General features: G+C 36.9%; 1 protein-coding gene and 1 pseudogene across 13 annotated transcripts in view; one reads left to right on the top strand and one right to left on the bottom strand.

Moving 5' to 3' along the window:
• The window catches only part of CREM (cAMP responsive element modulator), a 72169-nt gene that overhangs the window by 6511 nt on the left and 38722 nt on the right, over positions 1 to 26936 (top strand). For 10 of the 13 annotated variants that reach the window (XM_032395651.1, XM_032395650.1, XM_032395646.1 and 7 more), the window contains exons 2-3: positions 3000 to 3100; positions 13093 to 13216. In XM_032395651.1, coding sequence (XP_032251542.1) covers positions 3057 to 3100; positions 13093 to 13216 — 168 coding nt within the window. In that variant the 5' untranslated portion in view covers positions 3000 to 3056. Of the gene's footprint in view, positions 1 to 2999; positions 3101 to 13092; positions 13217 to 25347; positions 25873 to 26936 lie in introns of those variants that run through there. The other 3 variants (XM_032395660.1, XM_032395661.1, XM_032395662.1) reach the window with 3 other exon arrangements.
• LOC116626397 lies at positions 16559 to 16708 on the bottom strand (annotated as a pseudogene).

Raw genomic sequence — 26936 nt, 5'->3', positions numbered from 1 at the left:
ATAGAGTGTTGTGGTCTAGTGGAGTAGATTAAGAGAGGTTGAGAGAGAGGTTTGAGTGAAGTGAAATTATAGGGAGAGACAAATTGCTTTATAGAGAGGCAGTTATTGCTTTAATCTTGTCAAATAATCAGTTTCAGAACTAAAGCAGTGTCAGATGATGGAGAGAATGGAGCAGAGTCAAGAGACAGGAGATAAAATTATTGAGGCTGAGTTAGGCAGTGGTTGGTCCTTGCTTATATTCCAAGCACAGTTGGACATTTTGTGTTTATTATTACATTTTCTCCTCACAAAAAGATCTCCATTTGACAGAGAAGAATGCTTGGAAGATTTTATTATTGTCGAGATCATATAGCTAATAAACGATAGAACTCAGGGCAGGGTAACACCCAGATCAGCTTCCAATGCCAGTGCTTTTTACTTCTTTTTCTTTTTTTTTTTAAGATTTTATTTATTTATTTGACAGAGAGAGAGATCGCGAGAGAGGGAACACAAGCAGGGGGAGTGAGAGAGGGAGAAGCAGGCTTCTCGCTGAGCAGGGAGCCCGATGTGAGGCTTGATCCCAGGACCCTGGGATCATGACCTGAGCCGAAGGCAGACGCTTAATGACTGAGCCACCCAGGCGCCCCAATGCCAGTGCTTTTTATACCACACGCTATTGCTACCACTAAATCACGTTGCCTCCTCAGGAATTGAGGACATGGGAAGTGGGGAATGAAGGGAGAGGAAAGCTCCCAGATGGGGTGGCTGAGTCAGTGTTGATGTTACTCACTGAGATAAGAGCATAGCAAGAGGAGAGATGCAGAGTGAGGACGTTGAGGTTAGATTTGAACATTTGGGGCTTGGAGATCTGTGAGCAAACCATTAAGAGATATCTAATAGGCAGATGCATAGGGCTGGAGCTCAGGAGAGAGAAGTCTAGACTGCAGATGAGATCTGAGACTGATCAAGTAAGGACGAAGTAGCCTAGGGAGCCTGTGTGTGGGGGGCAGATTTTTGTGATGGGAAACCTGGGAATACCTTTAAAGAGTAGGCAAAGAAGACTGAGGACAAAGGACCTGGATGATTTGGAAGAAAAGCATGAACACGGTGTTTCAAAGAGTTCAAGCAGCAGAAAATTTGGGGAGTAGGAAATGCTGTAGGGATATAAGGAAGATAGGGACTAGAAGGCTTTCTTTTAGATTTGGCAAGCAGGCAATCAATCCGTGATGACTTCTTAGAGAGTAGCTGGGATGAAATCATTCTTTGGTAAGCCTGAGTCAGAATCAGTTTTGTCTGATGGTCATTATTCTAGTATGAGACTAGTCATTTTCCCTTTGACATCTTGTGGCTGTGGTGGCTGGAAGCTGGTACTTCTTCAATGCTGATTGCCTCTGGGAAGAGCAAGTGTGTAGCTGTTCCTGGACTTCAGTGCATACCTTTTGCTACTTTATGAATTTGGGACCATAAGAATGTATTACTCATTCAAAAATTAAAGAAAATGGTATTTCCAAGAGAAATATAGAAATTAGAGTTAATTCTCTTTTTATGTGGTGCCAAGATCATTACTATTCAAATAATATTATCAATGTTCTTTGTTTAAATGTCTGTCTCTCTCATTAAATTGCAATCTCCTGGAGAGTGGGGACATTTTATTATCTGTCTCTTCCATGCTGGTCCCTGCTTCTAGGCTATGCAATTTTTATGGAAGATTAGATATCCCAATGTAAAACACCAGTGGAATATAACAGAATAAGGTTTAATCCAAAGGAATGGCACCATCCTTGCTTTTTGTTTGTGTTGTAGGTAGCCTGGTTCAAATGTCCTACCATCTCCTGTTGTCCCTATGCTGGGAGATGGGGGACAGAGGGACGGTAGCTATAACCATTGTCCTAGTGCCTGCTGGCTCAGTTTTTTTTGTTTTTGTTTGTTTGTTTGTTTGTTTGTTGAGGTTTTTATTTATTTGACAGAGAGCACAAGTAGGCAGAGTGGCAGGCAGAGGGAGAGGGAGAAGCAGGCTTCCCGCGGAGCAGGGAGACCGACGTGGGGCTGGATCCCAGGACCCTGGGATCATGACCTGAGCCGAAGGCAGATGCTTAACTGACTGAGCCACCCAGGCGCCCCACCTACTGGCTCAGTTTTAAAATGACTAGGATGGTATGACACCATTTTAGAGGGGCCACTTAGGAGGGAACTCTGAAAGCAGGATATCTGTGGCTAAGCAGCACCATTGCTGGCAAAGATGCCTAGAAGACCCTTAGGGCTGTGCACATTTATCCTTTCCACCTCAACAGTGAATTAAGCGCTCCCAGTTCCTTTGTCTTTTTTCTTTGCCAATTTTACTTCATTCAGCTTGTCAAATATATATTTTTAAAAGATATTAGTAAAAAAATGGGGTTTAATTGCTAGAGTGTCAAAAACAGCTTTTTAGTATATGTGCTGCCGAAGCGAGCACCAAAAACAGCTTTTTAAGTGGACTATAGATTATTGGAGGAGATTTTAAAGGAACTGTTAATATTTTGTTTGAAGTTAAAATTCTTTGACAAAAGCCAGTTTTGAATTTAAGGTAGATAAAAAATGGTTGACAAATTTGTTGAAGTGGAATGAAATTTAAGAAAATGATAAAAGAAAACGATAAATTCACTCAGTTTATTAAGTGATTATTATTTTAAAATAGAGCTGATACCATTAGCTATATATATGTAGTGTATATTCAATGATTCAGACAGCACTGCTTTCTCTTCAGTAGGAAGTAACCTGATAAATAGCACATGATTTATGTTTTTTGAATTTTTTCTCCTAGAAGATAAGAAAATTGTAAAGAAGTAAGATTGGAAATAAAATACAGAGTTTTAACTTTCTAGTCTGTTTTCTCAGTTTTATAGAAATTAGGGTATTCTGGGGGGTATTCTGGTGTAGTTTGGAGAGATTTTATTAATTAATTTATTTATTTATTTATTTTTGAGAGGTTTTTTTTTAATAAAATTTGTGATCTCCCAATTCAACTGTCATTTTTCCTGCAGGATAAATAAAGAAGAAAACGGAGAAGGAACAAAGCATTGATTACAAATGTCTTAATAATGAGCAAATGTGGCAGGAAAAAATATATTAAGACAAATCTAAGGTAGGTGGATATATGTTTTTCTGTTCTTTTGAAAGTTCTGCTTAGAGAGTTAAAAGTTAAACTAATGGATAAGTGAATGATACATATGTAGAGAGAGAGAGAGACATGTATCCATAAATGTATATGTATGTATGTATGTGTATATATGGCAGTAAGAAAATATGATAAAATGTACCCAGCGTGGTCAGCTATTCCACTACAGTGTTCACCTTCTACCCTGTACCCTGTGAGGCAGTGGAGGGGAGAAGTGGACATGTACATTCAGCTCGTGTTGCATGCTGGCCTTTTCATTTAGAAAGGAGACCATACATAAGGATGTGGACAGAGTTTTAGTTTTCGTCCCTCCTTGCCTTTAAGTTATGCTTGTTCCTAATGTAAAACAGAACAATGTCCTTATCAATTTTTTACAAAAATCCAGATAGAATTTTTCAAGTTTTCTTTTGGCTACTTTCAGAGACATTCTGGTTTATTAGTTGGATCTAGCTTTAAAAAGAAAATAAATTTTCTCTGACTTTTTTTGTAAAACTATTTATAAATGAAGAATAGAAACAACTAATAATTTTTCCTTTCGCAGCTGGGTTCTATTTTTAAAATTTTACAAGGGCAAATATAGTTGCTTTGCAGTGTGGTTTGTCTTTGCAAATGGGATACAACTAAGATTTTAGAAGTTTGTTAGTTAATTGAACACTTTAATTATAATTAGGAAACTGCCTTTGTCTTATTTTTCATTTAGATAGATTTGGCCTGTATTCCCCTTTATCTTTGTTTTCTCTCGTCTTTTAAGAACACTTTCCTAGGTACCAACGATAGCATTCCTTTAAAATGTTTTTCCGTTTTCTTCTCATTTTTTTTTTCTACTTATTTATCTTACATGTTCTTGACACATAGGGATGCCTAAATAACTTTGGTCATTAGTTGCCTCGATATTTCTATAATTGTAAATATAATTTTATGAATATATTCCTTTGTATTTATTTCTGGAAGATATATAATGGGTTGTCTACCTATTTTATTGTACTCTACAAATAGTACTGTACTGTTGTACTTCGGTGGTTTGAGGAGTTATTGCAGTATAACATAGATGTTCTATTAAAGTTCTAGAAAATAACAGAGTAAGCAAACACAGTTCTACCCCTCTAAAAGTAGTTCAACCTAGAAGTCTTTGAAAATTGTGCTAATGGATGGATCCTATTATTTTAAAACATGGCTATCTTAACATTTTATTAAACTGTATCCTAATATATTTAGAACATATTGGGATAACATTTATTTTTCTATCAAAGAAGAAAATGGTTTGCTAAATAATATAAAGATTTCAGAAGAAATATTTAACCTTCATAAGAAAAGAAAATTGCTACTACTATTAATAATTTATAAGTTTAAATATGCCCATTTTAGCGATTTTTATGTTTTTTTAGAATTGTGGAACCAAATATTTGCCAGTATTTTGCTTGCTGTTAGTTTATAGTGCTTAATGGACTTTTTGTTTTTGTTTTAGTTTTTTTATTGCTTCATCTTATATGTCTTTATTTTTAAATATTTTATAACATGATTACTAATTGGTCTTTCTAATAAGGGTTATTGTTTAAGATTAAACTATTGCTCAATTAATTTATAGATTATTAACTTTAGTACAACTGTGTTTAACATTTGATAGAGAAAGTGAGATTTTGGGGCACCTGGGTGGCTCAGTTGTTAAGCGTCTGCCTTCGGCTCAGGTCATGATCCCAGGGTCCTCGGATCGAGTCCCGCATTGGACTCCCTGCTCAGCGGGAAGCCTGCTTCTCCCTCTCCCACTCTCCCTGCTTGTGTTCCCTCTCTCGCTGTCTCTCTCTCTCTGTTAAAAAATAAATAAAATCTTTAAAAAAAAAAAGTGAGATTTTGGGGAACATATTCTTGGATACATCTCTTCAATTTTAACTATAAGATACATGGTGAATAATGAAGGATTGTAATGGATTTTTCTCTTATTCTTCATAAATGAATTTTGTCTGGACTAACTGAGGCTGATTTTCAGGTGTTAGTGTTGTATGTATATCATTTACACTGAGTTCTGGGTCGTAAATCTCCCACTGAAATACTGTTTGAAAATGCCTAATATAGTGCTTGACCCATGTTGAACATTTAATTCTTAGTTGAATCTTCTTCCCTGAGTCCTGCCCTAGGGTTGGTTTTTAGTGGGTTTAAGAGGTTTGTGCTAGAGAGCAGTTGGATATTGATCAGTAGAATAAACAGGCTTGAAAATGATAGGGTATATATTTTAAATAGATAGCACTGGCTTAGTCTTCTGTAGATGATTTTTACCTTCAAATACATTGATTTTATTTTACTTATTATTTTTTAAAAATATTCTTTTTTTTTTAAAGTAATCTCTGCATCCAATGTGGGGTTCGCACTCACGAGCCTGAGATCAAGAGTCACGTGCTTCACCGACTGAGCCAGCCAGGCACCCCTCAAATAAATTGATTTTAGTATCAAACTTGTACTGAATGACATGTACTGGTCACTATACTAGGCACTCTAGAAGAATACAAATGGTATAAAATTAGAGTCCCTATATACTAGTGTGAAAGACAAAGCATATCTGGATGAAGATTGTAACAATAGTTGCAGCATACTCAAAAGCACATCTTTATTATAAAATGCTATCTGAACTGGAATACTCAGGACACTGGCTGTGGAAGGAACCCTAGAGTTCATAAGACCTCTTGTTCACTGTCTGTCATGCTGTCTATTATGTGCCCTGTAGAAAGTCACTTAATCTCTCTAAACCTTATTTTTTTATCATTTTAGTGACATCTGACAGTTGCGTAGTCTTCCCAAATAGTTGATCAGTTGGTTTATTTAACAATTATGGTAGGTTCTGTACTAGGCACTGGCAGTACATTGAAATATAAGATGTAATCCCTGTCCCTGAATTGCTTACACTAGTGTTAGTATTTTGTGAATAAATGTATTATATGCTAGACAAGTGTTATAATGGAAGTATTGCATAAAATGCTTTGGGAACTCAGAACAGAATAACTAATTCTGTCCAAGGCTATTAGAATAGGCTTTTGAAAATGGTGTCCTTCAGCCAGGCCTTGAAAAACTTGTAGGGAATTTGCCTGTTAGACAAAGAAGGGGTGAAGAGCAGTTCAGGAAGAGAGAAGAACAGATATAAAAGATTAGAACTGAGGGCATAGGATGTGTATTTGAAAGAAATGGCTTATGAGGAGGCCAGAATGCAGAATGTGGGAAGAAAGGAGTGACTGGAAATGAGGCCATAAAAGTAAAATAGGGTCACATTGTGAAAGAGATTGAATGGCAGTTTGGTTTGGTAATTGAGAATATGGACTTTGGAAAAAGATCTTAGTTCAGAACCTGGCTATGCCACTCTGATCAGATCAGATTGTTGGTAAGATTAAGTTCTTAATCTCCTTATGGAGGTTACCTCATTATCTCTAAAAGAAGAACTAAATATCCTGATCTTATAAAGTTGTTAAGGATTAAAGCCAGTAGGCGTTTACCACATGATAAGCACCAACAAATGGTTGTTGTGGTTATGATTATTGTAAGAAGTTTGAATTTTATCCTACTGTCAACAGAGGGCTACTGAAGAGTTTTAAGCCAAAATGTATGCTTGAGAAAGAACTGTTAGCATGGATTGGAATAGGGAGATTGAGCAGTGGTGAAGAAGGGACTAACTTGTTCTTTAGTAATTAGAGTCATCACACTTGGTAATGATGCTGTAGGGAATGAAAGGGAGAGGGTGTTAGAGATGACACCCAGGTTGTCACTTGATGGATGGTGGAGCCCCGTTTCCTGAGGTAAGAAACTCAGAGCAGGAACACATTTGTGGACAAAGAAGGAGGAGATTAGTCTGGACCCACTGAGTTTGAGGTACCTGTAGGGCTCCTATTTGGAGATGATAAATAGGCATTTGAATATATGATTTTGGAATTCAAGAGAGACCTGTGGGCTGGAGATTCTAGATTTGAGAGTGATGATGCTGGTATTTGAAACTAGAGAAATGGATGACAATACACAAAGGGAGATTTGAGAGTGAGGTGAAAAGGCTAAACAGAGCCCTGAAGACATGCAATGTGAACGTTGACATTGAGTAACAGAAGGAATTAGCAAAGGAGCTTGTGGAGGAGTTGTCAAAGAATGGGATGCGAGCATAAAATGCAATATGATGACGTCAAGAAGGAAGATGCCAACAGTGTTGAATACTGCTGAGGGATCAAGCCAGATAGGACTTAAAATGAACATTAGATTTAGTGACTGACTGGTTATCTTTACTAGAGAAATTTAGTGAAGCAGAAACCAGTTTTTAGGGTTGTCTAGGAATAGGTGGGAGATAAAGAAATGGATATAGTGTTGGTAATTCTTTAATGTAGTTTAGCAGTGAGAGGAAGAAGAGAGGTTCAAGACAATAGCTAGAAAAGGACTTTTCAGTGGATTTGTGTGTTTGTATGAGTGTGAGATTGAAGAGTTGAACCTATTTAAATCTTGATAAGAGGAGACCATGGGGGGGGGGGGGTAATTGATAATATAGTTCCCTTGAAGAGGGATCCAGAGCACAGATAAAAGAATTTAAGAGAGGCAAGATAAAATGGTGGGTGTAGACATAAGTGGGTTTATTGATTTGGTGGCAGGAAATTGAAGGAGTTCTCATCTGAACAGGAGGCAAGTCCTTACATTGAGTGTAGGATAGTAGGTGGGCTCGGAGATTTGAGAAAAGGGAGAAAAATTTGAAAGAGTTGTAGAGAATGGAAGAGTAAGTTCACTAGGGAAACAGTAAGACTGCTGCCTATTTGAGGTTAAAAGCCATGAATTCAATAGCCTTAATAATACTGTTTTATAATTTTATTCAGTATTGTTCATCAGCCTTGGTGACGGCATAGAGGAGGTAGAATTGGTTTTATCTGAGATTGGTATTTACTACGCAGATACAACAGAAAGACAAGGGACAAGAGAATTTAGAGTATTGGGAAACCGTAATTAAAATGAGAAACCATGGATTCTAAGCTGAATAGGATGGGATATGAAGAAAATGGGAGGCTGATGGAAAGAGAAAGTGGTCTGGAGATGTCAGTGTGGTGGAACAGCAGGTGTGATACGAGTAATCGAGGGTGGATGTAAGTTGGGAGGATAGGATATTGTAGTCAGAGTGGAATGTCAGGATTAATTATTTCAGAGGTGGAGCAGTTTGGGACACGGACTATGTCCAGTGTATGACCAGCTAAGTAGATGGCAGTGGAATAGAGAAAGTCTTGGACTGAGGCATCAGGGTGAGGCAGGGGTCCTTCCTTTGAATGTTGAACATAACCGAATAGTGGAGAGGAAAGCTTTTTTTTTTTTTTTTTTAAAATTTTTTTTTTTGAGAGAGAGAGCACGTGTGTATAAGCAGCGGTGCCAGGGGGGGGGGGGGGGGAGAGAATCTCAAGCAGACTCCCCACTGAGGGTGGAGCCCAATGCAGAGCTCAATCTCACAACCCTGAGATCATGACCTGAGCCTAAATCAAGAGTCAGACGCTTGACTGACTGAGCCCCCCAGACACTCCGGAGAGGAAAGCTTTTAAGTCAAGTGTCAAAGTCTTCAGTTTACATCCTGGATGTGAATAGAAAATGATTATCGTGTGGATGAATATAGGATGGTATACCCGATAACTTCGGGCCTTAACAGAACAGGGGTTTCTACAAAGGCACAGAGGAGGAACAGCTAAGAAATGGTAGTGGGAATCAAGAGGATACCAGGTCAACATTCTGATTCTGATTAGGTATGCAAAGACAAGCTGCTATCTATTGAGGGGCTGGGGTGGGGGCTGGAGTTCCAGATAGCACGTTGCAAGGGCTTGGAAGGAGAATAGAAGTAGGAGTAAGCAACTGAATTACAGGGGAAAGGAAGCACTAGTTATGAGAGGGACAATGAAGTATGGGAGGAGCTTACATCTTTGACAGTGACCGGGGAGGTAGGAATGTGAGGTGTTAATGGATGTGATTCTGGCATGGGTGAAGGGGCATCATGGCTTAGTTTAGTTTAGTCATGACTTATAGGGAGGCCAAGTGTGATGTGTAGTCTTTAGAATGGACGGCAGCAATCATGAGGAGTAGCAAAACTCGGCAGCTTGGTCCAGTGTTGGGATAGGAGGTTATAGTAGATGATGCCACATGTGGCAGGAAGGATGAATGGGGTGGCTGCTGACCTTCCATTTCTGCCTTTCTTTACTAGGAGGCTCCAGGTCTTATGGCATCCTGATTTGGCTGATACTTAGCTCTGTGGGTTTTTGTCGCTAATCTGGTACCAACTCGTATATGGACACATGCTTGTAGCTTGTTGCTTTGGTGCTTGAGTGGGTAGTGATGCTCTTGAATAAAAGAAATAGAAGGGAAGGGGCAGGCATCTGAAAACTAGATTGAGATGCTTCAAAGGAGGGGAGTGTACACAAATACAGACTTGGGAGTCATCTGCGTATAGGATTGAAGAAGCTGTAGTATATAGATTGAAGAAAGGAAAGGGCAAAAGGTTGGACTGTGGGAAGTACCCAGGAGAAAATGGGAGCAATTAAGGTGATTACCTGACATAATGCCTGACAAAACACTTTCATATGTGAAACATTTTGAAATGTTAATAACTTATGAAATCTTTTATTATATATATATATATATATATATATATATATATATATATATATATATATATAATATACATAATCTATTATACCTCAAAAAATGAGTCCTAGTTTAGGGTGACCTTTTTAAGCATTAGAGCTTTTTTTTTGATGAAAGTCTTTCTGGATTCTATTATGTGTATCCCTCTTTTCTTAAAGTATACTGAGTATAATTAACCTTGAGTTGATGATTCAGGATAGTTATTATAAATACCACTATTGAATTTTAACTCATATTTTTCAATTTCTTGAATGTAAAGAACTTGGCGACTTTACCCTGTTTGGATCCAAATTACCTCACACTTGGGATTCTTGATCTGCTTGTTATATTCTATGTTGTTCTCCCTCCATCGCTGCCATTGTCAGTTGTTACTTCTTATATCTAATATATTTGGAAACCAGATAAATGAGAATTGTATTTGAAATAAAAATGAATGGGTTTAAAGTAGGGACTAGGAGAGGTTCTCTTTGCTTTAGGAGTTTTAGTATATAGGCTTCAGGCCATTTGTTTTGTGTATTAACAGGTAACTTTGGCTTATTATTCAGTTGTTGACTGAATTCTACATGGATATCAAATAGTTGAAATGTTATACAGTATAGATTGACAAAATACACACTGAAGGACCTAGAGTAGAGGACGCATCTGAGTGAGGTGGGCTTTTTTTTTTCCTCTCTACAGCTTTATTTATTTTTTAAAGATTTATTTATTTATTTTAGAGTGAGAGAGAGAGGGAGAGCACGAGCAGGGGGAGGGACAGAAGGAGAGGGAAAGCAGACTTCCCTCTTAGCGGGGAGCCCCACGCGGGGCTCGATCTCAAGACCCTGAGATCATGACCAGAGCTAAAACCAAGAGTCGATGCCCAACCAACTGAGCCACCCAGGTGCCCTCTCTCTAGAGCTTTAAAAGCTATTCTTTCTCTGATTCCATCCGACCTTTCTAGCCCTACTTCTACCAGTCCTGCTTTGCCTCCTCCTCACTGAACCTAAATAGGCTCCGCTGGCACCTAGATTCTCTACTACAATCTGCTATTCTGTTTTCCAACCATACTCTGTACTTCCTTGCTCTCATAGTTCTCTTTTCCTCTTCTACCTGGTGAAATTCTTCTCATTGTTCAGTATATGTTTATATGGCCCCATCCTCAGGCAGATGTAATCATTACTTCCTATGTTTCTGAAAGTATTTTATGCATAACATTCTTTACACAATTTAAGAAGTTACTTTACATGTGTTCCTTATGGATCTACCTGATAGAATTTACCAATAAGCTAAGTTTTTCCTAAATTTTAATATACATCAGAATCTCTTGGATATAAAAAAAAATTAGATGCCCCAGAAAGTTTGATTCAGTAGATTTGGGGTTGAGCCGGGAATCTGCTCCCCGCCTCCCCCAACAAGTACATTAGTTACTTCTGATAGAAGTTGTCCAAGGACCAATTAATGAATGAATTCCTTCAGGGGCAAGGGCTGCAATTTACCCACTTTTGTATTTTGGGGGCCTGTCATGTAGATGGTGCTAAATAAATAAATGTTTCTAAAATGAATAGTTTAGTGGGGAAGGCCTTCTAGCATAGTGTTTTGAGTTGAGACTCAAGTTTTTGGCAGAGCTCTTGAGAACTTTAAAAAGTGTAAGAAATAGCATAAGACAACATTTCTCAAGTTGTTTTCAGAACACTACTTTAGGACATGCCTTGTGGAAAAAGAGTTTTTGGTGGTTAGATACTTTGGGAAAATGCTGTCTATTGGATCTGCACCCTCTACCTTCTGAAGGCCCACTAGCATATTCAGGCTTCTGAGAAGTTCTGCAGCAAAGAAAACCTTTAACCCCGGATATTTAGAACTTTTTCACTAAGTGTTTCCCCCGCCCTCTTTTTTAGATAATACCTTTTCATAACCTGCAGAACTAAATGTTCTGAGGTATTCTGTTTGGGAACTGTTCACATAAGCAAACGTAGAGCCAGAAGAATTGGCAGTTTATGCAGGGTGATCTATACTTGCCTAGGCTGTTCTAGAAAATAAGAGAGATAAAGGAACTGGGGAAGTAAGGGAAAGACATTTTTTCATAGTAGACTATATTTTTATCATTTATAATTGCTCTAAATTGTCATAAGTTTTGAAATGATTTTCAATAGAAGTAACTTAAGTGCAGTATAAATGGGTGTGAGAATGGAAGGCTTGGATTCAGATAATGACTATTGAAATGGAAAAGAAGGTAGTAAAGTACAAGACATGGATGAAAGCTTTGTAGGATCTGGTAACTAAATCTGAAAAAGGATTTGGATATTTTAATTCAAAGTTCTAAGTGGCTTGCGTACTTTTTGGCTATATAATTAGACTACTAAAGTGAGAAAAACACATTGTATCATTGATAGTTGAAAATAACAGCGGGGAGAATAGTTCCTGTAAGTTTTTAATATTTGATTTTGTTTAATTTATTTTGTTTGTAGTAGGATAAAATTTATTGTAATATGGTTTATCTTATATATAGAAATAGAAATCATTAACTTAAATTGATATCATAGACAAAATTATGTTAAAATTTTTCCAGAAAAATTAGATTCTCTTCTTTAACGAAATGGGAAGCTGTAGGACATGTGGTCAGCTCTGCATGATTCAATTTGAGAGGCTTGTTTATCAGAAACTGGTTAGTGCTGGCAAAGCTAGACACATCTTTATATTATAATGCATTTAATTTAGACTATGGGGAAATTCTTTGATACTATATATTATGAAACAGGTATCGAAGGCCTAGAGAGTCATAGAATATTTATATTTCATGTAAAATAGAAAGCCTACTTTTTTCACTCATTTATACTGGAGGGCTTAAAATAATTATTAAGGAGACATTATTATAAGATTAACATTTTTTTTAATTTTAATTTTATTTTTTTTAATTTTTTTAAAGATTATTTATTTATTTATTTGACAGAGCGAGAGACAGCGAGAGAGGGAACACAAGCAGGGGGAGTGGGAGAGGGAGAAGCAGGCTTCCTGCTGAGCAGAGAGCCTGATGCGGGGCTCGATCTCAGGACCCTAAGATCATGACCCGAGCCGAAGGCAGTCATTTAACCCACTGAGCCACCCAGGCACCCCAAGATTAACATTTGTTTTAAATAAGTGAATTCCCGTAAAACATTTTGCAGTGCTTCCTGCAATGGTAATGTTCATATCTGGTGAGCAGAGTTCGTTCGGAGAGTTAGGACTCTGCTACTGAACCTACTTCTTGAAAAATAAGGTAGTACAATTGATGACAGAAGTGAATATCAGAAAGCTAAGTAAATGCAGAGAAATCTTTCAGATAGGGCCTTAATACTTCTTCCTTTTTATTGTCTTTTCAGACAAATGACCATGGAAACAATTGAATCTCAGCAGGATGGAAGTGTAACAGATTCTGTGGCAGAGAGCGAATCTGCTCATATGCAGACCCAGACTGGTCAAAATTCAGTCCCTACTTTAGCTCAGGTAAATTTAATGTAGGCAGTAGGCAGGCACTGACGAAAGTGAAACTATATGGAAATAAGTATGTGCAGATTCTGTTTTCTTGAAATTGATTTTAAGTTTCCCCTGTTGCCTGGTTATCAGCCATTATTACTGATTTGATTTCAAAGAGAAGATACATATTTTAGTTACTTTGCCTTGTAAGGGACACTTTGCAATGTTCCCTCCACCACCACCGCTATTGCAAAGGAAAAACAAAAACCTGCCTGCAATATGTAATCCTCAAATTACTGTTTCAGAAGGTTGGTAATTCCAAGTTGGTATAGTCTTAGATTCTTAGCTGGAAATACTATAGAAATCTTACATTTGCCTAGTATATATTTGGTTTGATCTTTACTGTCTTTTTAGTTACGTCTTTGAATTGGTTTCATATAGAGACCACCATTATGAGTTAGTGCCTGATTTTTAGCTCCTAAAATTTATTTCTGAGATATCTATAAAAGTATGTAGTAAAAAACAAACACATTCGTTTATTTAGTTCATCACATATTTTTTGAGTACCTACTGGCTCTCGGCACTACTTAGATACATGGGGAAATGTAGTTTTGGGCCTTAAATATCTCATGGTTTAGTAGGAAGACAGGTAATTGAATGATAGCTCCAATAATATAAGAAGTGCTATAAAATGTTAGGTACAAAATGACTAAGGCTTACAGAGGAGAGAGCAGCCAGGTGACTAGGAGTACTTTATGGAGGATTTTGCTTTTGAGCTAGATATAAAGGGTGAATAGGAGTTTGCCACGTGGACAAGGATAGGGAAGCATATTCTAGGCCAGGGAAAGAGTGTGTGCAGAGGCACAAAGCCAGAGTGTTGGGGAACGATGGATACAAGGGGCTAACTGGAGCCTAGCGTCTGGGCTGGGAAGTTGAGCTGGTAAACATAAGCAGAGGTTGTATACATTTGAGAGTGTAGGGTATTCTGGATTCTAAATATTCTTGAAGCACAATGTTCCCTGTGTTTAGAACACTAATATGTGTGTGGACTGTGTGGAGGTTGGATTGGAAGTCAGCCAGCCGGTAGGGGAGACACCTTTTGTGTGGAGTCATGGTAGTGTGGGATACAGTGCAGTGGTGAGATTTTCATAGTATCTTGAAGGGAGGATAGAGAGGACACCCAAGATGGCTGACTGGAGGTCCAGGGGGAATACCAGGTACTTCCTGGGTTGTCTCAGGCCAGACAGGTTCCTGTGAGGTCTCTTCTTTCCCAAGATTGGGCCCCAAGCACCCAGCCTGCTTTTCTTTCATCCTTCAAGCTCCTAACACCTACTCACTCCCTGGGGGTTTTCTCACAAGTATTCTGTGGAGCTGCATCTCCCTGGCAACACCCTTCTTTGTTACCCTGGAATACAGGCATGCAGACCTTTTGCTATTTAAGGGGGGGGGGGCAGCCTTTTTCTTATTAAAAAAAATGTATGTTCATTGTAGAAAATTAACAAAATATATATTATTATAAAGAAGAAAATAAAAACTATCCATAATCTTAACATCCAGAGATTTAATCATTGTTAACATTTTGGTGTATATCTTTAACCTTAGGGTCTTTATGAAAAGAATACAATACACATACATTTTTTCATAAATTTGTGATCTTCTAGAGTTTTTATCACTATGATTCCTGATCTTTAATTCAGCCCTTCTTTTCCAAAGTGGTAGTTGAAAGCAAATCTTCCTTTTGCCTTCCCTTCCCTTCCCTTCCCTTTAGGTCCCTTCTAACTGACTCCCTTCCCTTTAGGTCCTGGCTAACTGACCCTCACATAGCCTTCCCTCCCTCTTCTGGGCCTGCACAGTCAAAACAGTACATCTCCATTGTCTAAAAATGATAATTTGCAGCCCTGAGGACCTTCAGCCTGGGTGACACCCAGCTCTGTGAGCATCAGTCAGAAGTTACTGAAGAGTTCAAGTAATATGAAATCTGAAAAATAACCTTGGATTTATGAGAGTTTGGAATTGAATGGGAGTCCAGTGAATAGAAACTAGGTTTTCATAGATTAGAGAAGAAATAAGAGGGAGAGGAGTTAGAAATGGAAGTATAGATTATTCAAGAAATTTTTCTGTGAAATAATAGAGAAAGATGAGTCTGTGAGACAAAGGGGTGAGGACAGGAGTGTGGCAAAGTGGAGTGTTTTGAGGAAAATGGAAGGAGAGAGAGAGACACGAGAAAGCTGAATCAGATGTAGGAAAAAACCTGTGGTTTGTATTCATAATGCTTGCTTTAAAAATCTCAACTAATCAAATGTTGGTATTTATTAAATCTGGATAGCAAGTTCATGGACTTGCTATGGTATTTTTTTTCTACATATCTTAAAGATCTGATCAAAGAATAAACTATGGTTTTTATCTTGCACATATTAAGAATGTTGGGAGATTAAGAAGTACTCTGTGTGCTGATTCATTGATTACTTTGGTTAACTAAGAGTTATCCTCTATGCCATGCATGGATCATGATTTTTGAAGAATTAGGACAAATTCTTAGCAGTCAGAATTTTCTAAACATAATTAGATTCTAAACAATTAGGTTCTTGTGATGCTGAAGCTGTTCATTTGTGAGTATTCATTATGATGTGTTATTATATGATAGAAGCATTAGGAAATCAGATTGAAATCTTTATTAAAACTATAATGTATGCTAAAAGTGACTGACTTTTCTGAATAATTCCGGAGGTCCTTGTATACTTGCCACTTGTTTCATTTTTTTCAAAGAGGACTGTTTGGTATAGGTAGGAATTTATAACACTTAATTTCCTTTTTACATGGTCAAATTATCATTAACTAGTGTGGGAACAAAGGGTGTGACCAAAAGATCCAATCAGTTTGATCCTTTGCATCTGGTCATTTGATAGTAGTAGTTTTGAGTACCATGGCCTTTCCAAAGCTTCTGCCCGTCGGGGTTACCAAAATATAATCACATTCAGGAAGATCTGACAACTCGAGCCTGCTCTTGTCCCTCAGGCCTCCGTGTGCACCAAGGGAGGCTAGAGTTTTAAGTTTCTAGTTTTCCTGTTTTACAACTTCCCAGATATAAATGAAATCTTCCCCTTCTACCTGTAGTCAAAAGTAAATAAAGTCACAGTGGTGATAATGTCAAAGAGCTGAAAGCAGGAGTTGCCATAAACAGATTCTGGGGATGGCAAATAATTGAGGTTAAATTGTGACTTGGCTTTCTTCTTGCCTGAGATATTTTTTATGTTGATTTATTTTTAATTGAAGCTGCTTTCTTGTTTGTTAAGTGTATGTGTTGCTATGTAAGACTAGTTTCCATCCCCTCCGCCCCTGGAAAAACTCTTGGTAATAAGTTGGAGAGTTTATTTTAAATAACCAAGCCAGGAGGAAACCCTGTCCAAAAGCCAAAATGGTGAAAAGCAAAATTACTATATATATATTACTGTATATACAAGTAGTTTTAAAATAGCCACATATCTTCTGCACTTGATCTTAGCCAAAAGGCCAAGAAGCGATAGCCACATATCTTCTGGAGATAATATCTTTAAATGGGTAATGGGAAGTTAAACTTTCTTTTAAAATGTAGGATTTTAAACATATACAAGGTAGAATAATGCTGCTATGTATATAAATTTGTATATACATAAACTTGATAATTACTAAGATTTTTGTAGCCTCATCTATCTTCTTTTTTTTTCTTTTTGTTGAAGTATTTTAAGCAGCTCTGCAGATCTCAGACATCATGTCATTTTACTCCTACTTACTTCTGGGTATGCAACTTGTAAAAGATTATGGACATTTTTTTATGTAACCAAATGTCACTGTCATACCTAATAAAATCAAGCATAATTCCTTGCAATGATACGTACTTCTTATTCACATTTCCCCATTTATCTCATAAATATGTAATCTACTCTGAAAGCAAGAGTGAGGACACCCTGAACTTTTCTTGTTGCAAGTCTCTTGGGGATTGTTAATGTCGCCATGAAGATCTGGATAGGCGAGGTAATCCACATGGAGCCACTGGAAAGGATGTGCTTTAAAATAAGCTTCCCAGAGATTCATTCTTTGTAGCTGCTGATGAAGCCTATGGGCCTGAGTTTGACACCTCAACTCTAAAAGTTAAATAACTCTTTTTTGTAAATGACCAGTTCTCTAGGTGTCAGCAAAGATGAAAGGAGCAGAATCACAGGAGTCCTAGAGCTTGAAGGAAGCTCTAGGAGATCATCAGGGTCAGCACTGCCTCAAGAGAATTTGTTCTAATATAAAATTTAACCTTCCCATGGACCTGTTTATTTTTGGAAACAAAGAGACTATAGGGAGCAGAAAAAACCACTTGGGAATGTTGTTCAAGGATTATACTCTGCTAATCTCCTTTCTTATCCTGTCTGTTCTAAATGCAAACAATATGTAAAGGAGCACTTCAGAATAAAGCCAGCCTGGCATGCAGTGAGGGATTGAAGTAGGAATGATTTAACAAAGGATACATTTTAATATATGAGCTGTATGTATGTTTTCTGTTTCAATATGGTGGGAAATTAGAATGACATTTCTCATTGCTTTGTCTGGCTGTGCCAAAAATCCATCTTCTTGGTCCTAAGTAGGACCAGGAAGGGTGTGGATGGCTATCAGAAAACAAAACAAATGAAACATTTGCTATTGATAATGTGTCAGCAACATATTTGTATATTAAAGATGGTCTGCATTGTGTTAGGTTGATTTGGTATATTTACTGTCAGCTAAGTAGATCTAATTTAAGCTTAGTGTTCAATTGAATCTTGTTTTTCAACTTCAACATACTAATTCCCTTACGTGAGTGACTCTTACTGAAGGAGAAGAATGTACCTCTTAAGATTTTGAGGTAAAAATTTTCATGTCAGTATTGACTTTCTATTGCTCCTTATTTTTATGTATTCCTTCCTCTGGCTCTTTTTCATTGCTTTAATTTAATTTTTTTATATAATGTTTTACTTCACTTAGAATTCTCTCTAAAAATGAACAAAAGTTGGAAGAAAAGTAAAACTGAATTTTTTTCAGTAAATGCTATATCTGTGTTGTATGATGTTCTTTAGTCAACTACTTCAAGAAAATATACTGTTTTAAAATGTAACTCATTCTTGGGGCGCCTGGGTGGCTCAGTCGTTAAGCATCTGCCTTTGGCTCAGGTCATGGTCCCAGGGTCCTGGGGTCGAGCCCCGCATCAGGCTCCCCGCTCCGCGGGAAGCCAATGCTTCTCCCTCTCCCACTCCCCCTGCTTGTGTTCCCTCTCTCACTGTGTCTCTCTCTGTCAAATAAATAAAATCTTTAAAAAAAATAAAAAAATAAATAAAATGTAACTCATTCTTGGGGCGCCTGGGTGGCTCAGTTGTTAAGTGTCTGCCTTTGGCTCAGGTCATGATCCCAGGGTCCTGGGACCGAGCCCCACATCAGGGGAAGCCTACTTCTCCCTCTCGCACTCCCCCTGCTTGTGTTCCCTCTCTCACTGTGTCTCTGTCAAATAAATTAATAAAATCTTTTTAAAAAAGTAAATAAATAAAATAAAAATAAAATGTAACTCATTCTTGAAGGTAATTCAGGGTTTGAGGGAGGTAAATTAAAAGTAATTTGTGGGGGCACCTGCGTGGCTCAGTCGTTAAGCATCTGCCTTCAGCTCAGGTCATGATCCCAGGGTCCTGGGATCGAGCCCCACATCGGGCTCCCTGCTCAGTGGGAAGCCTGCTTCTCCCTCTCCCGCTCCCCCTGCTTGTGTTCCCTCTCTCGCTGTGTCTCTCTCTGTCAAATAAATAAATAAAATCTAAAAAAAAAGTAATTTGTGAACTGCTAATAGTGGGGACCATTTTGTTCAATTTGAACAAGAATTTATTATATATCTGTACTCGTATTTTGTAATTTTGTCTATAGTAGCCAGCACATTTCTTTAAAGGTTAGTTTTTGGCTTTAGAATGCATTCTGTTTTCATCTTCGTGATAATACTTTGAATAAAATTTGATATTTCAAAGATATTTTAAGCAGATATAAAGCAATCAGTCAAATTTTAGAAAAAGATTTTGCTTTTATACTTATAATCAGAAAAAATGCTTACAAATTAGTTTTAGTGTTGGAGAGATTGTTAAAGATCTTCTGTCATTTTATAATGATTTTCTATGAGGTTTGGATACCCTTTGTTTGATGTTCCAAGTTCTCCAAAGAGAGAGGTGATTTGTCACTAGCAATAATGGGAAAATAACTGAGTATAAACAGTTATTCTTTTTACCCCTTTTCTCTATGATTTTTTTTTGTAGTAAAAGAGTAGACTAGGGAAAGGTTTATAGGGGAGCTGTTATTTAGGGGGTATAGAGTTTCAGATTTGCAAGATGAAAATGTTCTGAATAATCTGTTTTTACGACAGTGTGAATATACTTACTACTGAACTATAAACTTAAAGATGGTTAAGATGGTAAATTTTATTCTACATTTTATTAACTACAATAATAAAAAACAGGACAACAAAAGGAGTAGAGTAGGCATTGAAATTTGAAGAAAAAGAATGTTAATTTTTGTAGTTTCTTCTTTGACTAATATTCAGCGGTTATTTACTTTGCCTGATTTTAATTTTTAAAGTTACTACAAGCTTTGTAAACCCCAAGCTGTTAAAAGAATTACATTTGTTAAAGGAATTACAAAACAGAGGCTTTTGGAAATTTTCACTTTATTGATTAATTATGATGACATCTTAATAGTGTTCTTCAGAAATGTGAGTTTTCTGAACAGAGAGAAATCTCTAGTTGTTCTCCAGAAAGGCATGGGAGAGAAAAGCCTGCTTATGGTAGTGAATGTATTAAGTAGACACACTATCAGATAAAGATGATGCAAGCAGAAATAGTTCAGGAAAATTTACCTTTAAATAGGTATGTCCTATACAGCAGTAGACTTCTATTTTGGCAGATAATACCTTTTTAAAAAATAATGGTTATATATTTGATATCAGATATGTTAATATACTATGATAGGTATTCTAATGTAAGTTGGTCTCCTTAGGTCCTTAGAACTTTCTAGTTTTCCCTTTTTTAAGGGCTCCTTTACTGCTTTGTACTTGGTATAAGGAAAGAGTCTTAATGTATACATACATACACAAGGTTTGAATTAAATGTAGTTTGTTTACTTAAAAGTAGTGGTACAAAATATTTTTCGTACTATATTTTAACACTAAAGACACAAAATTATTTTTTTTAAAGATTTATTTATTTTAGAGAGAGAGAGCATGGGGGGGAGAGGGAGAGAGAGAACCCCAAGCAGACTCCCCGCTGAGCATGGAGCCTGATGTGGGGCCCTATCCCACGACCCTGAGAGCACAACCAGAGCCAAAATCAAGAGTCAGCTGCCCAACCAACTGAGCCACCCAGGTCCCCTCAAAATTATTTTCCTAATGTTTATATATAGTTTTAAATTAATACTTAATAGACTGAATTCTTTGATTTTGATAGATTAAGATGAAGGAGATAACATGTGTGAAGTGCAAGTACAATGCTTGGCACATGGTCGAAGTGCAATAATTGTTTGCTTTTATCATTCTACTAACCTGCCTCAAATGGTTAGAATGGTAGCAGTTAGGCCAGTGGTTGCAATCAGGCTTTAAGATGAAGTGGCTTATGCTGGTTTAAAAATAAATGGTAGACGTTGGGGAGGGTATGTGCTATGGTGAGTGCTGTGAGTTGTGTAAGACTGTTGAATCACAGACCTGTACCTCTGAAACAAATAATACATCATATATTAAAAAAAAAAAAAAAGAAGAAGATAGCAGGAAGGGAAAAATGAAGGGGGGGGAATTCGGAGGGGGAGATGAACCATGAGAGACTATGGACTCTGAGAAACTGAGAGTTCTAGAGGGGAGGGGGGTGGGGGGATGGGTTAGCCTGGTGATGGGTATTAAAGAGGGCACGTACTGCATGGAGCACTGGGTGTTATACGCAAACAATGAATCATGGAACACTACATCAAAAACTAATGATGTATGGTGACTAACATAACATAATAAAATAAAATAATAAAAAATAATGTTGTATTAGGAATTCATTTGAAAGTAATATAAATCTACTTAGTATGCTTAAATAGACCTCCAGAGGGTTTAGAAAAGGAAAGATATGGGCGCCTGGGTGGCTCAGTTGGTTAAGCATCTGCCTTTGGCTCAGGTCGTGATCCCAGGGTCCTGGGATAGAGTCCCACATCGCACTCCCTGCTATGCGGAGAGTCTGCTTCTCCCTCTGCCTACTTCTCTCTCTGTCTTTCATGTATAAATAAAAAAATAAAATCTTTAAAAAAAATAATTCGTAGTTGTTTTATAAGCAATATTCTCATATGATACCATGAACTTATTTGAAATGGTATATTTTATGCTCCTAAATTTTTGTACTTTGCATTTCTTTTAAAGGGGTTTTAAAACATTGCAAGAATTTCTTTATGCCATTTTGGCTCCGGAAATCTAAAATACAATTTATTACTAGATTTTAGATTTCATGATAAGACCAAGTTTCATTATAATGCTTTTTTAGGAGCTAAATTCTTAGACTTGCCTGTGTATGAACTCTGACCTTTGGACTGAAACTGAAAAAACTTAAGGATGCAGTTTAGTCTAGCCATGTTTTGTCACTGATTCAGATTTTGACTTATTTTTATGTAAATCCTTGATTCTTCTTTCCCCACCAGAATTTTGAGGAAGACTTTAAAAAGTATTTTAACCTTTCCAAATCAAAGGATTAATACATGTAAATTGTTTAAACTCCAAATGCTTGACTAAATTACTTAAATGCGACAATAATAAAAATAACAAAAGTGAGTATTGAATACTCATTATGTGCCAGGCACTTTGACTCTGTCCTCACAACAACTCTAGAAGGGTACTGCTTTCTTTATCCTCAGCAGTTCTGGAAAATAAGGTATAGAGAGACTGAATGAATAACTTGTCATAGGTCACACAGCTAGTAAGAGGCAAGGCCAACATTAGAACCCAGGCAGTCTGGCTTTACATTTAATTAAGCACTCTACTCTTTATTACTTGTAATACATAGGGTACTCAGTGTGGAACTGGACCATATATGGGGCATTAACTTGGAAATTCCATAATAATTGAATATAATTATAGATGTTATATATTGTTACTGTAGAGAATTGTATATGTACATATGTATATATATTGTGTACACACATGTATGTATATAGATACACATACTAAACAATACTATGCAGTACCTATTATATATGTACTGTATACTCTTACTCCTTCATTATTCAGTGACAGATTAAGATAGTTCCATACTTAGATCTCAACTCAGCTTCTGATCTGGGTATGTGAAAAGCATAGAAAATTTAAATTTTATCCATTTTGAAGTATTAGTAGTTGTTTCTATACAATTTCTGGCATCAGTAACCATTCTATGTGTTGAACCATCACTCTGGGGCCAAGAGTATGGGAGCACCCAGAGCTTTAGAATAATGTTTTATAAGATGATGAAGGAATCAGTCCCATTGCTTTGGTAAAATCAATTTATTGAGTGTTTTCCTGGCAAGAAGCTAGTTAATTATTATATCCATCAAATATGGGGCCATAGTTAATACTATTTTTGTGTGTGGTAAAAAATACATAAAATCTGCAGTCTTAACAAGTTTAAGTGTACAGTTCAGTGGTGTTAATAATACATTGTTGTGAAACAGATCTCCGGGACATTTTCATCTTGCAAATCTAAAGCTCTATATCCATTAAACAAAAACTTTCTTACTACCCCTGCGTTCAGCCCTGGTAACTACCATTCTACCTTCTGTTACTGTGAACTTAACTACTTTTAGATACTTCATATAAGTGGATGCATCAGTATTTGTCTTTTTGTGACTGGCTTATTTCACCTAGCTTGTTGTCCTCAAGGTTTTATCCACATCATAATCCGTAGTAGGATTTTTTTCCTTTGTAAGGCTGAATAATATTCCTTTGAATGTATATACCACATTTTATTTATTATTACTATTTTTTAAGAAGTTTATTTATTTTTTAAGTAATTTCTACACCCAGTGTGAACCTCAAATCCACGACCCCAAGGCGAGGAGTTGCACATTCTTCCACATGAGCCAGCCAGGTGCCCCTATTATTATAATTCTTAAGGTTTTTTTGGTGTTTTTGTTTTTGCCAGTTCAGTACTTTTAAGGACTTACACAAAGTTATTGGTAGGAGAAATAATTCAAGTGAATTGAAGTTTGCTTCATAGACATTCTTATATAGAGTTTTTTGCTCGGAAATAAAGATTAACATGAAGCTTGGCTAATAAGTGGTTTTAGGCATTCATTTTGTGGTTTCTGGCTTTTGGCATATACATTTCTTCTTGATTATTGGAAATGATCTACATTATTGTTAAGAGTAGTTTTAATATTTACTGTTTGTTCTTATAAGATATCTGCTGGGTATATGCCCTTTTGGGCTCAGGATCTCACTGAAACTTCATTATGTGCACTTATTACTTGCATTTGTCTAGTAATTATGACCAGTTTTGGTTTCAGTCTTCTGAAACCAAATATAGGATTGATATTTAAAAGTTCTGGAGTTAAAAAAATTTTAACTTCTACCAAGATAAAATTCATTTTCATAGTACTTTAAAAATATGATAAATGAAACACATATTGGTTAGAATATAAAATGATGTTCCAACTGCTACAAATAGGAAACTAAAGATACTATACAGATTAGGTAGGAAAAACAAATCAGCTAAAGCATTTGTTTTTCAAAGGATAAAGAACCCCTAATTTTAATTTGTCCTCAAAAGATCATCACTGCTTATTGGAAATATAATGAAAATAGACTGTATAATTAAGAATGATATAATTTTGATATTTGCTTTTCTGGAGAATTTTTTTTAAGATTTTATTTATTTGGGAGAGAGAATGAGAGAGAGAGAGAGCATGAGCGAGGGGAGGGGCAGAGGCAGAGGGAGAGGGAGAGCAGACTCCCCGCTGAGCAGGGAGCCCAATGTGGGGCTTGATCCCAGGACCCCAGGATCACGACCCGAGCCGAAGGCAGATGCTTAACCAACTGAGCCACTCAGGCGCCCCGCAAGAGGAGAATTTTTTTTAAAAAGACTTAATATTCAGCCATTTACACTTACAATACCAGAAAAGTGATCCACTTCCCCTTCTTATTTTATTTATAGATTTCAGATGGTATTTGTTTATGCTCTCCACATACAAAAAACATGTGAGGCAACAGCATTCCCATGTAGTTCTCTTTAGAATTTTAACTTAATAGATATAAAAATATGAGTCTTATGTGGTTAACTCTGTTATCAATAAATATTTTCAACTGAAATTCTCAAGGTAAAATTAAGTAAAAAAAATTTTTTTAATTTATTTATTTGAGAGAGCGAGCGAGAAAGCGTGAGCAGTGGAGGGCAGAGGGAGAGAGGGAGAAGCAGACTCCCCGCTGAGTGGGGTGCCTGACATGGCACTTGATCCCAGGACCTGACCGGAAGGCAGGCGCTTAGCCAACTGAGCCACCCAGGCACCCATAAAATTAAGTAAAATTTGGGGCGCCTGGGTGGCTCAGTTGGTTAGGCGACTGCCTTCGGCTCAGGTCATGATCCTGGAGTCCCGGGATCGAGTCCCACATCGGGCTCCCTGCTCAGCGGGGAGCCTGCTTCTCCCTCTGACCCTCCCCCCTCTCAGGTGCTCTCTCTCTCTCTCATTCTCGCTCTCAAATAAATAAATAAATAAATCTTTAAAAAAAAAAGTTTAAAAAAAATAAAATATTTTATTTTAATTAAAATAAAATTAAGTAAAATTTAACTGCATTGAATTTTGCAATCTGTTGGCAAAATTTAAAAAAAAAAAACTCAATGGGAAAGAAGGACAGTAAAATGAAACCAACTCTACATTTTTCATTTTGTGTTGTCTTTAGTGCAATTAAGCACAACTTTAAAAAAATAAAATGAAATATTTTACATCTTTATTCAAATGTTCACTTTCTACATTTTTCATTTTGTGTTGTCTTTAATGCAATTAAGCACAACTTTAAAAAAATGAAATATTTTGCATCTTTATTCAAGTGTTCACTTTCATTATTTTCCTATTTTCAACCATAAAATATTTGAAATATTCTGTTAACACTTTTTTTTTCCTCACAGAAGAACAGAAACAGGCTCTTTTAAGAATCTTGTCTTAATACACAGAAATCAAGATAGTTTTCCAACTTCTCGCTTAGAGCATTAGTGGATTTTAATTGTAGTCCTTAAAATTAAAATAGGTAAGGTATAGATTTTATTTCTCAGGAGCAGAGTTGATAGCAAAATCTGCTATATTGTGAATTCACATTTTTTTTTTCACCCTTTATTAACCCTTTTGAATGCAGGCCCAGTAACTCTGTGACATTTGCAGCTGTACTGTGACATCATAAATCCCATCTTAAGGGAACCTAGCTACGGACTGGAGGGAGTCTGCTAGGTGCTAATCAAGTGCTGTTACAACATTGTGACGTTTTCCCAGTTACAAGTGTCATTATAAGGATTTTTTTTTAATTGCAAAGCCAAGTAAGGCTGTCAATTGCATCATCTTAACTTCAGATTAACTACTGTCTGTAGTGGAGTTGGTGGTGGATGTGGTGGCATCAGCATAATCTATGTTTCAGGCGTCCTGTAGAAGAGGATTATTCAGGGGATCTGGAAGAAAAGGTAAATTATGTCTACTATGAGTTCATTCTACACACTTTTAGAGTCTCATAAAAAGAGGCATAAAAATTAAAAAATATAAAATATACCCATTTTATTTATTTTTTTGAGCAGCTGCCTACATGATTGTTAGAAAGTGATGAATATACTGATAGATCTTCCTCTGGCCTTCTCCTTCTCTTCATTTAGGCTTTTTATGCAAACGTTCCCTCCTCTGAGAAGCTTTCCACAACAGGTATATTTTGATTAGCCTCCTTCCACACTACCCCTGCCTTGTAACTCTGATTCCTTACCTTGCTTCATTTTTCTTTTGAGAATTTAACACCAACAAAAATGATGTATTTGTCTTCATCTATTTTCTGTCTCCTTCTGATTGAGGAGAGCAGAAACTTTTCTTGTTCATTGCTATGTCCCTACTGTCTAGACTGGCCCACACAGCAGGCTCCTGATAAGTATTTGTTGAGAGAATGAAAGAATGAGTTAATTCATAAGTATGACCAGTTTTTGTGATATTTTTTGCATATTAAGTCTTGGAATGAATATTTGATGTTTATAAGAAATGTTTATTTTTTTTTTAAGATTTTATTTATTTATTTGAGAGAGAGACTGAGATAGCAACACAGATAGTGAGAAAGAGAGAGCACGAGTGGGGAGAAGGGGGGGAGAAGCAGGCTCCCTGGGAGCCTGACATGGGGCTCGATCCCAGGACCCTGGGATCACGACCCGAGTCGAAGGCAGATGCCTAACCAACTGAGCTACCCAGGCGCCCCAGAAATATTTCTTTATTTCTGCCTGCAGTATGCATATTTTTGTTTGTGTCCCTATACTAGCGTCTTTTAGGAAAAACTATTCTCTTCTTTTTCCAGAGCTGCTTTAGAATTCTATTTCCACATTAGGAATAAAGTAATTATAATACTCTTAATAGATTGTTCTTTCTTAGTATTTCTCAGATCTTTGTTTTCTAGCTCTAAAGCATCAGTCACATAATTCTCCTTGCTTATTAACGTTTCCACCTAGTTACCCTACCATTGCTTTCAATCTAGCCTACCTAAAACTGAATCTGCCAC

Source organism: Phoca vitulina, unplaced genomic scaffold, assembly GCF_004348235.1.
Source record: "Phoca vitulina isolate PV1807 unplaced genomic scaffold, GSC_HSeal_1.0 scaffold86, whole genome shotgun sequence".
NCBI classification, from domain to species: domain Eukaryota; kingdom Metazoa; phylum Chordata; class Mammalia; order Carnivora; family Phocidae; genus Phoca; species Phoca vitulina.
The sequence above is the reverse complement of the archived record's forward strand: the minus strand, read 5'-3'. Positions and strand labels throughout refer to the sequence as shown.